This window comes from Perognathus longimembris, chromosome 5 (genome assembly GCF_023159225.1).
Source record: "Perognathus longimembris pacificus isolate PPM17 chromosome 5, ASM2315922v1, whole genome shotgun sequence".
Lineage (NCBI taxonomy): Eukaryota > Metazoa > Chordata > Mammalia > Rodentia > Heteromyidae > Perognathus > Perognathus longimembris.
In genome coordinates this window covers 47,690,397-47,708,769 of record NC_063165.1, presented here as the reverse complement: position 1 = coordinate 47,708,769, position 18,373 = coordinate 47,690,397, and the positions used below count along the sequence as shown (strand labels likewise).

The following is an 18,373-nucleotide window of genomic DNA, read 5'->3' as shown; positions in this document are numbered from 1 at the left end:
GCAAACTTGTTGACCTAAGTCTAAGCACAGTTTTTAAAAACAGTTCAGTGGCTTAAGTTCCAGATCTGAGCTTAAGATGAGGCTAAGAATGTCCCTTTGATAAAGATCCTTCAAAAACAAACATAGAAAATAAAATAATTTAAAAAGAAAAAAAATACATCTACAAGATAAAATAAAAGATTTGGGCAGTTTGGGTAGGACAACCAAAAAATGTGATTTATTGTGGTGAGGGGTATGGGCTGGGACGGGAGGCATCTCTCTGTACCGATTTCCACCATGAGGTAGTGAAGGATTTTACTCAGCTTGAAGGCACAGCTATACAACTAAGAAGAGAGAACACAAATTACCACTTTCCTTAGCTCCGCCCTACTCCATACAGCCAAAGATTGCCTCCACGAAAGAGAACATCCTGAAATCAAAATCTGAAAACAAGCCACATGATAAACATCAATAGATGGACCTACAAGAAATACACAGAATTCATCAAGCAGAAAATTATCTAGAAGTTTGAACATATGACTTAAAGAGAACATCATCAAGAAGTAAAATTTACCATTTCAAAGCAAAATGTATGAAGGAGGGTCTCATCCAAATAAATTCATGTGAGCACTTGAAATTCCAGAAACATGGAAAGTTCAAAACAAAGTGAAAAAGGATGGCTTCACACACACACACACACACACACACACACACACACACCAACTTGATTCACTCCTAGTGGCAGAAAACAACAATAGAAAATCTCTAGAGTTTTGAGTTAGCATTCTGTACTAGATAAGATGCTCGTTAAGTGTGGTTAATATAAATACTGCCAAGAAAAAAAAAAGAAACCTTGGGCTGGGGATATGGCCTAGTGGCAAGAGTGCTTGTCTTGTATACATAAGGCCCTGAGTTCAATTCCCCAGCACCACATATGCAGAAAATGGCCAGAAGTGGCGCTGTGGCTCAAGTGGCAGAGTGCTAGCCTTGAGCAAAAAGAAGCCAGGGACAGTGCTCAGACCCTGAGTCCAAGCCCCAGGACTGCCCCCCCCCCAAAAAAAGAAACCAATAACAACAAAAATATTCCTGTCAAGAAACCTTTATTTAATGACTTAAAATTTCCACATTCCTAAATTAAATAAGCATACAACATTTGTGAAACAAACTTAAGCAATGCTATCAGTCACAAATAGTTGCTAATAAACTGTTTCTGACAACTCAAATAATTTTCACCTTTATGTGACAACACATATCTTTCAGAAAAAAAAAGAGAGAGAGAAAGAGCCTACTGTAGATGCTATGAGATCAACTTAAGGCAGATGCTCCAAAAAAGAGTATAACTTGATTTTACCTGACTTTTCATGTTCTAGAATTTTAAGTCATTATCAAAATTGAAAATCTAAGAATGGAGAAACCAAGGCTAAGGGGAAAAAATGCTGAGACTCAAAGCCAGTTAAGCACAGATAAGAAACAGCTATAAAACAGATATAGGATTAAATAATTGTTGTAAATTAGTTCAAACTCAAATGTTAAGAAAAAAATGCTACAAGTAAAGTATGTATACTTTTTTACCACGGCTCAAAAACATTAGGATATGGCCAATAGCTGAATAAAATGAAAAAGAAACAAACTGTTAATCTTAAAATGAAAATAAGAGCAATTATGATAGTGCCACCTTTGATAATTTCATCCAGCTTTAATTTATTTTTATTTTTAAAAATTTTTTATTGTTGAGGTGGCTGGGAATATGGCCTAGTGGTAAAGTGCTTGCCTCCTATACATGAAGCCCTGGGTTGGATTCCTTAGCACCACATATATAGAAAAAGTTGAAAGTGGTGCTGTGGCTCAAGTGGTACAGTGCTAGCCTTGAGCAAAAAGAAGCCAGGGACAGTGCTCAGGCCCTAAGTCCAAGCCCCAGGACTGGCAAAAAAACAAATAAAGCAAACAAAATGTTTATTGTCGAGGTGATATACAGAGGGGTTACAGTTACATACATAAGGTAATGAGTACACTTCTTGTCATACTTGTCACCCCTCCCTTGTTTTCTCTCATTTTCCCTTCCCCCACCCACCCTCCATCTAGATTTGAACATAAAAATAGAAAAATACATTATATAATTTTGAAATTATGGCAGAAAAGATGAATAAATAAAATAGTATTTATTATTAAATAGCCTATGAGATACCACAAAAAACAAAGGTAAATTTATATAAGCTCCCTTTGTGATAAATATGATAGGTGTGGGATCATTTTTAGTTTCTCAGTAATTTGTATACTAATTTTTTCTTAAGATAGCAAAAGCACTTCCTCATGTTATAAACTTTTTGGTAGGCATTAAACCTGTAGAGTCAGAGTGAAGGACCAGAGTAACTCCATATTGTACTAAGACCCCATTCTGTACCTGACTGACCTTACTCTAAGTCCTACCCCCTACCCCTTGCTTCCCAGTAAAGGCCATATCTAATAGTGAGTGTGATTTCCAGTAATTGTGAGTGTGATTTCCAGTATCTAATTGTGAGTGTGATTTCCAGTATCTAATTCTGAGTGGGATTTCCAGTATTTAAAACCCTGCAGCTGTGCATTATCCCCCTTGCTACACCCTTATGGCTTAACCAGTCAATTTTAAATTGATCTGACCAATGACCCTTTCCAGATTACTTCCCCCCATCAAATGCACCAAACATGCTTTAGAATTATTTCATAATTTTTCCACGGTGTGTGTTGATTTGTTAAAAGATGCTATGATGTATGTATGCTAAGTCCCTGCCTTCCCCAAAGAATGTATAAAACAGCTGGAAGCCCTAGGCTCAGGGCCTCTTAGCATCACCAGATTACTGAGTGTACGGAGGACCCGCTATCCCGAAATAAACGCCCTTTTTGCTGCTTGCATTGGTCTTGGTCTCTGGTGGTCTCTCGGGGATCAGAACTCGAGCATTTAGTGGGGGCTCGTCTGGGATACCCCCGTAAGCCCACCCAGACACCCAACCAAGGGGTCGTGAAAATCCGGCCAGTAAGTTAAGTGAGGCATTGCCGATATATATGTGTATTGTGGCCCTGCAGGATGTGTGTGTGTGTGGTTGGCAAAAGAGCCTTCGCGGACGCTCTATAGGGCTGCCAACAGGATCTGTGGGAGATGTCCCCAGACCCCCATGTAGGTAAATTGTTCCTCAGTACAGACTTTGGAGACAGAAAATTTTTTGGATCCGTGCATAGTCTGTTCCTCCATGCTTAGTCTGTTACTTGCGTTTGAACAATTTGCCATGCACGGCGACTTGAGTAAATTGTTCCTCGGTACAGGCATTTTTGGAGACAAACATTTTTTGGAGAAATCCGTGTGTAGTCTGTTCAGTGCGTAGCCTGTTACCTGCGCTTTGAACAATTTGCTACTGCGCTGCAATTTGGGTTTATGTTAAGTGTTTTGTATGTGGTCTGTGTGTAAGTGTGTCTAACCTCCTCCACACTGGCGGGAGAAATTCCTCCTAGGTATCGGGCCTGAACTGAGACCTTGGCAAACAAAAGACTTCCAGGAGTGACTCCAACTTCTCTTTCTCTTTAGGTCCCCAGCGGAATTCTCCTCCCTTCCTTTTCTTAGCAGCGTTGCTTCTCCAGATTTGTCAAACTGCTTTTACTCTTGCCACTTTTGTATGTTGGTCTGGTTTATGTCAAATGCTCTGAGTTGTCTGAATGATGTGGTTAATTGGACATTGATGTAAAAGAGAAAGTGAAATTGAAAGCAGAAGGGCCTAGAACGAGATTGAGTACTGAGGAGACTAGGTTTGGTGGTGAATTGGGAAAGAAAGTAAAAGTAAATGCAGTCAGATACTAGAAAAGATTGTGTTGCAGAAAAGGAAAAATTGCCTGTCTTGTTACAGGACTGGTCTGGACTGTTCTCTGTTTTCTGTATCTCCTGACTGTGACGGTCGAAATGGGACAGACTCCCTCTACCCCCCCTGGATTTATGTTTAGCTCATTGGAAAGATGTACAGGTGACAGCTCACAATCAGAATGTGAGTGTCCGCAAAAAGAACTCTGAGGTACCCCCACCTAGCCTTCTTCAGCAGAAAATTATTTGGTGTGCTAAAATGTTTTGCTAAAACTATGAAGCCCTGGAAAATGAGGCTGGAGAATGCTAAAATCATTTGTTAAAAGTTTTTCTTAAAATTTGGGTGTTACAGGAGTAAGGTTGGCAAAAATACCTTTTGCCACTGGAAAATGTACGGCCAATGTTTATTTTGCGCACTTTAAGATCTTTTGAATATGTATATGTGTGTGCATGTGTGAGCGTGAACATGTTCAAGACTGTTAATATGGCAACTCCCGGCGGCCTGCGCCCTGGTGGCTCTGCTCTTCCTGACGGGCTTGGACGCGGTGCAGCTCATGCCAAAGGTTCAAGTCTATTCCCAGCACCCAGCAGAGAATGGGAAGCCAAACTACCTGAACTGCTATGTGTCTGGGTTTCACCCACCTCAGATTGAAATAGAACTGTTGAAGAATGGACAGAAGATGAATAATGTACAGCAGTCAGATCTGGCTTTCAGCAGGGACTGGTCTTTCCACCTTCTGGTCCATGCTGATTTCACCCCCAATGACCGGGATGAATATGTATGCAGAGTTTCTCACTCCTCTCTGGACAAGCCCATGCTAGTTAAATGGGATTGAGACAACTAACCAGCATCCTGGAGGTTTGAAAAGACAACTGGTCTAATTGGAAATGTTTATTTTAATATTGATATACTTGTACACTTTATGCACCAAGAGATTATAACCATGTAAACACAGGTGTCAGTCTGCACATTTATCTCCCTGTACACCAGACTTTCAGAAATAAAATTGAAGACTAACATTTCGTTTCAAATATCTTTGAAAGAAATAAAGTATCTTGGGCTGGGAAAAAAAAAAAGACTGTTAATATGATGTAAAATTGAGTGAGTTTAAGTTTAAATTCAAATGGTCATCAAGTTGGGCATTGCCAAATGCTTTAAAGGATTATTGCATTGTTTTAAAGAGGAACTATAGTTTAAAAAAAGAAGTTTCTTTAATTAAAAAAAAATCAGGGCTAAGTGTCAGAAATTTGGATGTAAAGGTTTATCACTGTTAAAAAATAAAAAAAAAAAAACTGCTTGGGTTTCTCAGTCAGAGACCAATAAGAAAGGACAGAAAAAAACCTAGGACAGGCCTGTGTGCCTATCCTCAGGAGTGAGGGGTGATCTGGCAAAAGTGCAGCTTAGCCAGTCCACATGGTAGCACAGGCCCTGGAGGAAATCCACGTGGTGGGACAGCACTAAGGGGGCGTCCATATGGTGGAAGAGGACAAGCCGGCACCAAAACAGTTCATCAAGCTCTGAGGAATAGGATGGAGATAGGCTGTTCTGTAGAACAGGCCAATGGAGGCCTTTCTTTTGTCTCTTGTTTTCAGGTGAACATTGGAAACCTGGTGGTAAAAATGAATGATTTGACTGGGATTTCTAAAACTGCCCCTTAGGATGGATTACTCATATTGGAAAACCTTAAAGGAGGATTAAAAGGTTTATTTGGGGCTGGGGATATAGCCTAGTGACAAGAGTGCCTGCCTCGGATACACGAGGCCCTAGGTTCAATTCCCCAGCACCACATATACAGAAAACGGCCAGAAGCGGCGCTGTGGCTCAAGTGGTGGAGTGCTAGCCTTGAGCGGGAAGAAGCCAGGGACAGTGCTCAGGCCCTGAGTCCAAGGCCCAGGACTGGCCAAAAAAAAAAAAAAGGTTTATTTGTATTTTGCAATTTGGATGTATTAAAAAAAAAAGAGAGAAAAGCTAAGTCTGGATTCTTGTGCTTGTAGTTCTGGTGTACACTGCTGAATGTACTTTTGTCACAATTGTTTTGGGTATCAATTTAATGATTCAGGTACTGAATTTTATGTGTATACTGTGATGTAATAGTAAGATTCTTAACTATCTTAAGTTACATATAATCAGGCAAGTATTTTAAAATATATATATAAAGTAAATATATATATATATATATATAAAGTAAACTCTCATTAACTCTCTGTATGTAGGAAGAAATAGCAAAATGGGCTAACGTTAATTATATATATAAAGTAAATAAGGTATATATATTATATATAAAGTAAACTCTTATTAACTCTCTGTATGTAGGAAGAAATGGCAAAACGGACTAACATTTCTCACTAATTTATTGAAAGGCTGAATGGAGGGCTGGGGATATAGCCTAGTGGCAAGAGTGCCTGCCTCGGATACACGAGGCCCTAGGTTCGATTCCCCAGCACCACATATACAGAAAACGGCCAGAAGCGGCGCTGTGGCTCAAGTGGCAGAGTGCTAGCCTTGAGCGGGAAGAAGCCAGGGACAGTGCTCAGGCCCTGAGTCCAAGGCCCAGGACTGGCCAAAAAAAAAAAAAAAAGAAAGGCTGAATGGCTAAGTATTTTTAATTTTGTAATTGTAATTCTTGCATTAAGGAAAAATTGTCATTTGAGTTCAAAGGTCTTCATGCAGTAAGTGGGACTGAAGGGAAAAAAAAGGCTCTTTTAAAACAAGCAGCCGGAGGCAAAGGGTAGCACCTGGTTTCAGAATGCCTGTGAGCTTCAGAATTTTTCCAATGCAGATAAAAGCTAAAGTGTTAGTGTTAAAGCAGAGGTTAGTAAAAGGCTTTGGAAACCAAGAATGCATTTCTAGGTAAGAAATTTGTAAGTAAAATTGTCCTAAATGATTGTTGCAAAGTGATAAAAGGAATATTATGGCTACCAAAATGAGTGTTTAATTGCCATTCCAGTTTGTAGGTTTTTTTGTAACAGTTTCCAGCAGGCCCACAGAGAAGGACAGATGATTCCTACAAGTTTGTCAAGATGTAACATTGACCCTTAATAAGTTCCAGGTAAGAGCATGCTTGGAAGCTACTTCTGTGTGGATTACCTTGTTGCTTTAATTGGAGTAAAGTGGCCTTTTGTAAGATTCCTTGCTCTGAAATCTGAGTTCGAAGCCAGCTCGGGCAGAGAAAGGTCCCTGTGAGAGTCTTGGTCTCTAGCTGGCCAGCAGAGTGCTGGGAACAGAGTCATGAGTCACTTTGAGGCTCAAAGTGGTAGGGTGCTAGTCTTCAGCTGGAGAGCTGAGGGACAGCACTCAGGCCCTAAGTCCAAGTCCAGTGACGGACCAAGAGAAATGCCAAAGGTGCATTTATACCAGCATGGAAAAGTCACTCCTGGGCAAAAGTGACGGAGCATCCAGAGGCAGTAAGCCACTGCTTGGATGGCAGAGATGGTGTCAGATCCTAGAGTCACTCCTGTTTGGCTTTTCAAAAGTTAATCAGAGCCGGGAGGTCCTAGAAGAATAGTTCATAAGCATGCCTTTTATTGCCCATATCTATCTACTTTGTAACTTGACAGGAACTTGTCAGTCATCTGTGGTAGTGGGTAAGTAAAGCTAAGTTTGTTAAATGGGGGATAGTTTAAAATCCCAACCCCCTGCATCTACTCAAAGCCCTGACTGGCAGTGAGAATTTTAAGCTGATACATCTGTTCAGGAAAGAAAATTCGTGGATCTGAGATCTTGTCCTTATTGAGATCTAAGGCCTGCAAAGGTAGTTTAGGCATTGTTACATCATCAGTTTCCCCATCCAGAGAGGAAAAATGCTTTTACAAACCAGAGTGCTAAAATACTACCATGTTATATCCCAAAAAGAGTTCTGTGTGGTTGTTAAAAGGTTAGCTATTTACTCCAGTTTGGAGTAAAGTTCCCAGTAACATCTAGTCCTGACAACCCCTTGGTAAAGTAGGCTAACGATCTATAGGTTCCTGGCTAGGTAAGGTCAATGCCCCTGAATCAGCCTAAAGAAGTTACAGATGATGGATGATCTCCGCCCATCAGCTCCCCCTTCAAGATCAAGGAACCAGAGTCATTAAAAAAATAATAATCTTAGCCTTATTGGAAATATTTGATTACTGAAAGTTATTGCCCTGGAAAAATTATGGCCAAAGGCCATTGCCTAAAGCTGTCTTGAAATTCAGTGATGTGCCAGCCTACAAAAGCTAGTGTACTTAAAGGGCAATCAGGAAAATACTAGGAGATTTCACTAAAGTCAGGCTTTAGATTAACTTAGGTTAAGCTTCTCTAACCAGTCTATGGAGAAAGTTGCAGGCAACCCAGAAGAAGGTGTCATTCTACTGGAGCCACTGGGAGCCACTGCTGCCTGACACCACCATGGCCTCTGCCCATTCCATTTGAGTGAGGATCAAGGACGGCCTAACAGTCATCAGGAAGAATCTATATCTTCACCCTGAGCACCCCTACCATGGTAAAAACAGATGGGACTCTTGGAAAGTGCTTTGGATGTGCTGAAACTAAAATTTTGGAGGGATATTCTTGAGTTGACCGGAGTTAACTAGCTCTAGTAAGAAAATGTTATGGAAACGATTGTTATATCACAGTTGTAACTACTTTCAACATCCCATGTGTATCTGTAGCTTCTATTATTGATGATATTCTTGTATCACCTTCCTGTGGTTGTACCTACACTATCTCTGTAATCTTATCTGAGTATATTGGAAACCATGTATACTGGTATTAGAACTAGGAAATTGAAAGGGAATACCAAAATTGAGAGACACAGGGTAAAAAAAGAAAAACAACTACAAAAGCAATACTTGCATAGCTGTTTGATGTAAGTGAACTGAACACCTCATGGGGGGAAAGGGAAAAGGGGAGGAGGGAGGGGGGGTATGAGGGATGAGGTAACAAACAGTACAAGTAATGTATCCAATGCCTAATGTATGAAACTGTAACCTCTCTGTACATCAGTTTGATAATTAAAATTTGAAAAAAAAAAGAACACCAGAGGGGCACATGTGCCATTTAAAAAAAAAAAAGATAATTGGATATTGTAAGAGATTTTCAAGTAGATAATTCCATGGAACTGATGGCCTGCTGCTAAATCCAAAGCATGTATGACAGGCTGGAGGGTCACTTCCAGGCAATGCCTGGGGTGGGAGGTGTGTCCAAGTGTATTAGAGTGTGTCCAGATGGATTAGGGTGTAACCTCAGAGAAGGGAGGGAGGTAACTGCCATCAGGTGAGCCAGTTACCAAGGTAACTGGACAGAGAGTTAAACTGCTGGGGGCATCTTCATGGAGCCCTCCTGGGGGTGGATCTTACAGATGCCACTGGCCAACCGTAGGCACTTAGAGGCACTGGAAACTGGAGAAATCCACTCTAAAATAGTAACTCATGATAGTTGGCTCTGGTCTGGTTTCTTAGGAGCAGCAGTCCCATCGGACTGACCCTTGCCCCATCTTTGTTTTCCCCAACAGCCTGTGGGTGAAGTCACAGCAAATTGCCTTGATGTAGTTGAGATAAACCGGATTCCACAAACCAGAGGAAAAGAAAATGTAGACAGTTTAAAACTCTAGCAGCAAAGAAGCCCCAGGAAATGTAAAGAGGAAAGTTAGTATAGAAAGCCATGGAGAAAGGGATAGGGGAAACAAAATGGTTTCCTCTGGATAAAAAAGTGATTTGAAAAGTAAGGATTGTCAATTGTCATAGAATGTTCAAAAGTAAGAATTGTCAATTGTCACAGAATGTTCAGGTAAGTCGCTGATGGTCTGAGTAGAACAGGGCATGAATGGGGATAAGGAAAGACTTCAGAAAGAGAATTGGGGAAGACAAGTGAGTCCCTTTAGATTAGAAAAAGGAAGATATTCCCTAGAAAGTTTGAGTATGTATGAGTAAAGTTGGTATGTAATCAACTTGGCTTCAGTGTGAAACTATGTTTATCTGTACCTGCATCTGCAGGGCTAAGGGACTTGTGTGATGTCATCTAAATGTAAACCAGAAAGATCTCATGTGAATATCTGTAACTGCTTGATTCCCCCGCTGAGATGGTCTTGCAAAGTAGGTGAAGCCTGGATTTGCTCCTTATGTGTGCTGTGTTGACAGGCCCTTTGATTCTACTACTTTGGGACCTAACTATTGGCCCATGCCTTATCTCAATACCATCCCCTAGACATGCAAGCCATTGAAATGGACAGAAGGGAGCCATAATTGGCTCCCAAGGTACCTAAGAGAAGGGGGGAAAATGTAGAGCCAGAGTGAAGGACCAGAGTAACTCCATATTGTACTAAGACCCCATTCTGTACCTGACTGACCTTGCTGTAAGTCCTATCCCCCACCCCTCGCTTCCCGGTAAAGACCGTATCTAATTGTGTGATATCCAGTAATTGTGAGTGGGATTTCCAGTATCTAAAACCCTGCAGCTGTGTACTATCCCCCTTGCTACACCCTTATGGCTTAACCAATCAATTTTAAATGTGTCGTTCCCTTGATCTGACCAATGACCCTTTCCAGATTCCTTCCTGCTACCAAATGTGCCATACAAGCTTTAGAATTATTTTATAATTTTCCCGCAGTGTGTGTTGATTTGTTAAAAGATGCTATGATGTATGTATGCTAAGTCCCTGTCTTCCCCAAAGAATGTATAAAACAGATGAAAGCCCTAGGCTCAGGGCCTCTTAGTGTCACCAGCTTACTGAGTGCACAGAGGACCAGCTAGCCTGAAATAAACGCCCTTTTTGCTGCTTGCATTGGTCTTGGTTTCTGGTGGTCTCTCGGGGGATCCAAACTCAAGCATTTCAAACCATATTAATATTAAGAAGATAAATTTTATCAAAATTATCTCCCTAACAGTAAATCTCCTGTTTAGTAAAATTGTCTCCCATGTTAGATAATGGATGGTTTTTGGTATTTTTAATTACTATTTTGCAATCAGTATATAGGCATGTGAGTACTAATATTCATTTGTTATCCTTTGCTATATAACAAATTACCCTAAAACTTAGTTGTCTAAAAGTGCCAATATTTAGGAACCAATATCCAAACATGTAAAGAATTCCCAACAACAAAATCCAGTTAAACATGGAACAAGGGTTTGAACAGACATCTCTCCAAGGAAGATAGTCTAATTGCTAATACTTGAAAATATTTTACAAAACCACTAGTCATTAGGGAAATGCAAATTGTAACCACAGAGAACATAAGCAAGATGGCAGAATAGAAAACCCCAGTCCTCCCTTCCTCCCACAGAGACACCATTCAAGAACAGTATAGCGATCAATACTCTTTGTGAGACATCCAACAACCAATTAAGAGGCTTCCTCAAACCAAGTAAGCACAAAACCAGTTACATCAAGGCTATTAGGAAATTTCGTGGTTATCATAGTCCTCCTTCATACAACAGCCCTACATAATTGGGAGAAAATTCCCAATTCCTGGCTTCTTCCAGAGGAAAGCAAAGATGGGACAACAAATCCTAAAATGGACTCATTAGGAGGGATACATGAGAGGCTTAGTTCTCTCTTGTCTGTCTCACAGAACCAGTGAGACTTAGCATATGTGTCTGGGAGGCAAAAAAGAGCTGTGTGTTGAGCCACTGCTCTAGAGAGCCCTTTGTACCATCAGCAGCTTCTCCCTACAGTAAAAGAGAAAATAGGAGTGTGAGTCCAACATGCCAGATTTTCCAGGTAGTGAAGAGATACTCAAAAGGTTTGGTTTCTGAACCCAGCATGCTCTAGATACCTGGGATCACTGGGAACAAAGAAAGAACTCTACCGCTCCAGAGGACGTGGAGCACAGAAGACAATGCAACTTGGTGGGAGTCATATCAAAGTGGGGTAGTACAAAAATGGAGCGTGTGTCCAATATTCAGCTCGTTGAGGAACTCATATCAGTGCAGTCCAAGACAGGGCACCCAAGTAGACATAATGTACTCTAAAAGAACAAGGGCTGCTAAGAGAGAGAGAAAAAAAAGACATTTAGCATGACCGATAGCCATTAGAGGGATTATGTTAGTCAGGCTTCCTATTGCTTGTGACAAATAGTGAAGAGAAATAATTTGAAGGAGAAAAGATTTCTTTTGGCTCAGTTCCAGAGATTTTAGTCTAAGATCAACTGGAACCACCATTGTTTGGGGCCCAAAATAAGACAAAATACTATGGTGACAGGGAATCCAGACCATGTGGTCCGGATTGCTCATCTCATGGATTCAGGTAGCAGAGGGAGAAAAAAAAAAGCCAAGGGCAAGGGGCAAGATACCTCTTTCCAGGTCACATTCCCATCATCTACAGCTATCCATCCATTGTCTTCTGATCTGAAGGAGGCTAGTCAAGGATGCCTGACCTTAAAAAGCCTCAGATGATATCTGAGCATTTGGAACAAACCTCTGTCCAAGTTTCTGGGATTTAATGTTTGGGAGGTTGGACACTTCCATCCTGCAGATCTACATCAAGATAGTGGGACGTCAGGAAAGGTAGAGCTTGGAGCAAGGTGGAATTCCTTGGTTGGTTGTTTTTGTTTACATACTCTCTAAGTTTACATTTTCAGTGCTATAAAATGCCAAAGTTAAAACTTTGGGAGCTGGGCACTAGTGGCGTACACCTGTAATCCTTGCTACTCAGGAGGCTGATATCTGAGGATTGCAGTTCAAAGCCAACACCAGGCAAGAAAGTCCATGAGACTCTTACCTCTAATTAAACACCAAAAGAGCCAATAGTGGAGTTGTGGTTAACCTTGCACAAAAAAAGCTGAGGTACAATGTCCAAGTCCTGAATTCAGACCCCAGGACTGGAGCAACAACATTTACCTGGCTAAAGAATTTCAAAGTTTGATTTTGACTAACCACCCTTAGGTATGGTCAGTGTTATATCTACTCTTGAAGAGAGCTTATTTCTCTCTTTTGTCAGCTGGGTTAATAAAACTAAAGATGTCTTTTAACTTGTAATAAACTTTTTGGCCTAAGCTGCTAGCCAGTTTACCTGTTAGGTGTTTAAGTTACGAAATTCATTGCTTTTCTATGTTTCAAGAATATCAACTTTCAGGACTGGTCTGATAATATTAGTTCTCATGGTAAAATCTAGAAATAACTATTAAATCAAATGAATTAGGCAAACTTGAGTAAAATCAGCTTTTAAGTCATGTAATTTAAAGTCTAAAAATTACATGATAGATATGAGACATGAGTATTTCTAACTAAATTTAAAAAAACAAATCATTTGCTAAACGTCAAGTCATCTCATCAACTGCTAAATGTAAGGTCAAGTTTGCCCTTAATTTCTTAAATTCTATAAAAGGACAATATGTATATACCCTGTTGTAGAACTAAATTGTTGCTCTATAGCAAACAATTCACAATTGTATATTTCCTGGGTCTTTACTACAAACTGAGCTTTCTTAGCATTTATAATCCCATTAACCCATGCAATTCTATATGCAAAACAGATAAAAATACATTGAGATGCAGTTTAATCAAATAATCCTATAAAGAAGCAATTAAATATATTATTTATTGAGAAAAAAATGAGTGTCCTTGTCTAAACTAGGGATTTCATTTCTTTTTTCCTTTTTGATTTATTTTTTTGAGACACGATCTCACTGGGTAGCCCCGGCTGTTCTTGATCTCACAGTCCTCTTGTATATCACTGTGTATACAGATTTCAGATGTGCCTTCCTGATGACCCATGCTGATTGTGCAATCCGAAAAGAGAGAAGTCTTAATTCCATGAACAATGACATTAAATATTACAAGATCATTAGACTATTTCATGTAGTATATGGTCCTAGGGAAGTATCAGTTGCACATTGCAGGAAATCAGAGAGGGAAGGGAGACTTGGCATTAGTAAGAGGAGACCATGCAGGTGACATATGTATCCCCTCCCTACTTCTCCAAAAACTCCTTCCTTCTTCTTACTTGGAGGATGACATGGTGAAGGCAAAAATAGCAGGCTTCTAGAGCCTCCCTCCTCCTGTCTTGGGGGGAAGTAGCTGACAAAGAAACAAGGAAAGGTTGGGGTGCCAGAAAGGGCCTGACTGGTTATTAAATCTACCTATAGTTCTGGGGAAAAAACTGTACACGTAGCTCCTTGGAATAACAAAGACCTCAAAGTTAAAGAAATTCATAGCTAACGGAATGCTGCCAGAAAATTAGCATTCAAATGAGGCCACTGTAACCCCATTAGAAAGGGCAATACAAACCAAGGGCATGCTGCCTGGAGAGGCCTGACCAACACACTCTACAGTCAAGCCAACCACCCCAGGAGGATTTAATTATCTCTTAGTTTTTAACAGAACCTTTTACCAACCAGGAAGATAAAAACATTCTCCCTCCCTTTCTTCCTTTCTTCCTTCTGTCCTTCCTTCCTTCCGTCCTTCCTTCCTTCCTCCTTCCCTTCCTTGTTTCCTTTTTTCTTTTTCCTTCCTTCATTCTATTCTATTTTTCCTTCTTTCCTTCCTTCCTTTGTTTCTTCCTTCCTGCCTCCCTTCCTCCTTCCCTCCCGCCCTCCCTACCTCTTTTCTTCCTTTCTTTCCTTGTTTTTGTCACTGGGACTTCAACTCAGTACCTGATGCTTTTACCCATTGGCTAGTGCTCTACCCTGATTAAGACTCCAAGCCCCAAAACATTCTCTTGTAGAACAGGAAAAGTTGTAACAGGACTTTCAAAAGAAATTACTCCCAGGTTTCAGTTACTTCAGTCTATCTAAAGTGACAATAAATAGTGGGTAGGACTTCCCAAATGCTAGGTGTGCAATGGAGCTTACATATAATATGGAGACCCCAGTCATCTGGCAAAATTAAAAGGGTTAGTTGTACACCTATTTTCCCTCAATGCAGTAAAAAAAAGAAAGAAAAGAATACTCTGAAGAACTCTCCTAGTTGGTCTATTTATGTATATAGCTTTAATCTTCTGGATGCTTATGCTCTTGTGTCTTATCAGAAGGCTAAGATCACACTCTATGTCAATGTATTAAAAGATAGAACAATAAGTATTTCTTTTGTCTCACTATTTACTTAGTCTGTTTGCTTAATTGTGCTTTGGCCTTAATTAATTCTGTACTTTCTGTGCTACTCAGATTAAGAATGATTTACTGTTTTTATTAGCAGTTCATGCCATATTCAGATGATCCATCAAACATTGTACTGCAACAACTACAAAAGGAACTGAAGCTATAGTGTAGCAGATGGGTGCTCTTAAGACCTATCTCACTGTAGTGTCAAGGGGGTTTCACTTCTCTGGGAAGATTTAGTGCCCTCATCCAGCCAGAATTAGTTTCAGAAAAATGACCTCCATTTCCAAATCCCTCAAAAATGAGGAATAAAATGTTTAAGGGGAAAATTTCTTAATTGCTAAGTGAGGCAAGCACCTTAAGGGGAGACCTCACTCCTACAACATACCTTTCCTTGTGTTTCAGAAAAAAACCTCTTAGAGAACCTGAGCATGCTGTTTGCAATTTTAACCTTTTGAAAATAAGCTTTCTTACCTTGAGCTCATAATACCCCAGTGGATACCTCTCCTCTCCTTTTTCCTTCTTAAACTATGACCTGAAGTGGAGCTCAGCAATATGCCAGCCCCTAAAGCATTACTTTGCTAATAACTCCTCTGCTCTCCTTAAACTTTCTCCAGTGTTTTTTGTTTTTTTTTTAATCAGTGCTTGCTTTTGGCTTTGCAGTCTGCAAGATGTAGACCCATTGTGCTCAACTGCAAATGCAAGAATGCAAACATTAAATCCTATAATTCCTTGTCCATCATTGGAGAAAAGTGGTGTTATGATGTGAGCTCCAAAGGACTTAGGCATATACTATCTATCTTCTTAATGAAGCCTATACAACCTCTCTCGGATTGACTTTGTTCACTGCCTGAAGTTTTCCTTAGGCACTTCTATGCATGCTCAATTTTCTTCAAAAATTTAATATGAAAACATCTTTACTATATGAATGTGTATGGACTATCCAAATAAAGTTTCTAAATTTTTTTTGGTGAGGAAAAAATACTGGAAATAACTCCTATATATAAATCAGTAATAAATCAGTTCTTAGCATCACCAAGGTCCTGGGGTCTCCGTTGTGTCTTTGGCTTCACTCTCACAACTGTGCACATTGCCCTCTCAAGGATTACCTTCAGGAATCCTTGCATAACCTCCTAGGCTTTCCTTTGAAATCTACATGGAAGCCCCCATAGTCACAAGACCCTCATATTCTTTATGCCTCCAAAACCAGTGTCACCTTGGGGTCATATGGATGATACCAAGTTATGCCACCTGGTTAAGTAGAAGTCAGGGCCCTTTGAAACATGGCTGCTATAGTCACTATGTGCCTGGCTGGCTAAGCATGGAAGCACATTCTACAAGGTAGACAGACCTCTGTAAGTGGAATGCCTGTAGGTTATGGCTATACCTTTAAGACCTGGGGCTGCTTGGCTGCTAGCTACTCCCACCTCCTTCCGGGTCCGGAACCGGAAGGAAGGAGTAGTTCTGGACCAGCCCCGCCTCCCAGCTCTGTCTTGAGTCCATGTGTCTGCCTCCAAGATGGCGCCGCCCAGGGCCCAGGGGCGGTTCTATTGGGGTATGATGTCAGCCCGTGGAGGAGGTCCTATGGTGCCACTCTTGGACGGACATGCTCATTAGCCTATCGTTAGCACCTGGTCAGTCCCTCTCCTTCCCTCCTCATTACTGCTATAAGTTTGATTGCCCCTCCCTTGAATAAACAGAAAGCTCTTGAAGCTTCTCCGAGGTGTCCATGCGTGCCCTGCTTCCTTGGCAAGTATAGGGAGGGGGAGGGCATTCCCACAGCCACAGCTGCCGGAGGCTACCTGTGACCCTCGCTCCCACACCACTTCCCACTGGCCAGAGGATATGCGTTGAGAGCCATAGGGGAACACATAAGGGAATGAAAGGCTTGGTCTCTCCACAAGGGAGAGGATAGACTTAGCCCGGCAAATGCCTGGAAATCTTTGAAATGAGTTAACATCTTTATGCCTTGAGCTTGTATGGGTGGGATGTGGCTGATCTCTGAGATGCCTTTTAAGTATCTTTCTTACTATTCCCATGCAAAGCACTTAGCTTCTGTTGGTGGGAAAAGGGTATGTAGAAAAAAAAACAAAACACATTTACTGAAACCCATCCAATACTGCTGACTTAGAGGTTATACATTCATGTAAATGCACTGCTTATTCTACCTAAACAACAGTGTGGCTGCTTCTCAGGCTTTGCTCATATTGCCATTGTCCCCATGTTGCAGCATTAGAGCCAGTCTTTTTCTAAAGCAACATGGCTATTTAGGAAATTTCTAAAAAAGCCCAGGTGTTTTTTTTTGCTGGAAAAAAGTCTAAAATTGGTGTGGAAAATGAAAATCTTTCCAGGAGAACCAGTGGCCACAGATAATGAAGCTCTTTTAAGGCAAGTTCTCCAAGTTTGTTAATGCTTTGTCCAGTACACCCCTCAGTTGGCTTCTTTTTAATTGGTATACTCTCCTCAGAAGCTACTCTTTTCTTGGCTCCTACTTACATAGGCTTGTGTCAGTTTTTAAACCTTTCTTTTTTTTTTTTTTTGGCCAGTCTTGGGGTTTGGACTCAGGGCCTGAGCACTGTCCCTGGCTTCTTTTTGCTCAAGGCTAGCACTCTGCCTCTTGAGCCACAGGGCCACTTTTGGCCATTTTCTATATATATGGTGCTGAGGAATCGAACCCAGGGTTTCATGTATACGAGGCAAGCACTCTTGCCACTAGGCCATATTCCTAGTCCCTTAACCTTTCTTTCCATGCCACTTTTTTCTTTCTTTTACTTTTTATTTTTGTCTGTTGTAGGGCTTGAGCACAGTCCCTGAGCTCTTTTTGCTCAAGACTAGCACTCTACCACTTCTATTTTTCTGGTGCTTAATTAGAGATAAGAGTCTCAAGGACTTTTTATTTTGGCCAGTCCTGGGCCTTGGACTCAGGGCCTGAGCACTGTCCCTGGCTTCTTCCTGCTCAAGGCTAGCACTCTGCCACTTGAGCCACAGTGCCACTTCTGGCCATTTTCTGTATATGTGGTGCTGGGGAATCGAACCTAGGGCCTCGTGTATCCGAGGCAGGCACTCTTGCCACTAGGCTATATCCCCAGCCCCTCAAGGACTTTTCTACCCAGGCTGGCTTTGAACAGCGATGCTCAGATCTCAGCCTCCTAAGTAGCTAGGATTATAGGTGTGAGCCACCAGGGCCTGGCTTCCACTCCACTTTTTGCTCACAATCGTTTACTGTATACTTGGCTGAAAGTAATAGCTTTGGGTATTACTTTATAGCCCAGGTGGTAGGCTACTTGAACTCTCCTCTGTCAAATAATTCATTTCTCTTTCAGTTCAGCTTTTCACAAAGTACCAAGACAAGGGCAAAATGTAGACAGGTCAGTTAGAATGTAACATGAATAAGCCCTAATCCAACTTCTAATAGAGTTCTGATTCCTATTGAAACCTCCTGAGCACAGGCAAAACCCATCTGGGCAGAAAAGTCTCTAAAATAGCATCGCCAAATGACTAGCAAAATACAAAAGTAGAGCAGTTGTTCTTCCAGAGTGGCAGCTGTGAGGAAGCCAGCAAGCAAGTGAGAGG

General features: G+C 41.0%; 1 protein-coding gene across 1 annotated transcript; it reads left to right on the top strand.

Moving 5' to 3' along the window:
* Positions 1-276: 276 nt before the first annotated feature.
* LOC125351089 (beta-2-microglobulin-like) lies at positions 277-4,822 on the top strand. The gene is made up of 2 exons (XM_048345827.1): positions 277-281; positions 4,278-4,822. Exons 1-2 carry the CDS (start codon positions 277-279, stop codon positions 4,636-4,638), a joined length of 366 nt encoding a protein of 121 aa, XP_048201784.1. The 3' UTR covers positions 4,639-4,822.
* Positions 4,823-18,373: the final 13,551 nt, after the last annotated feature.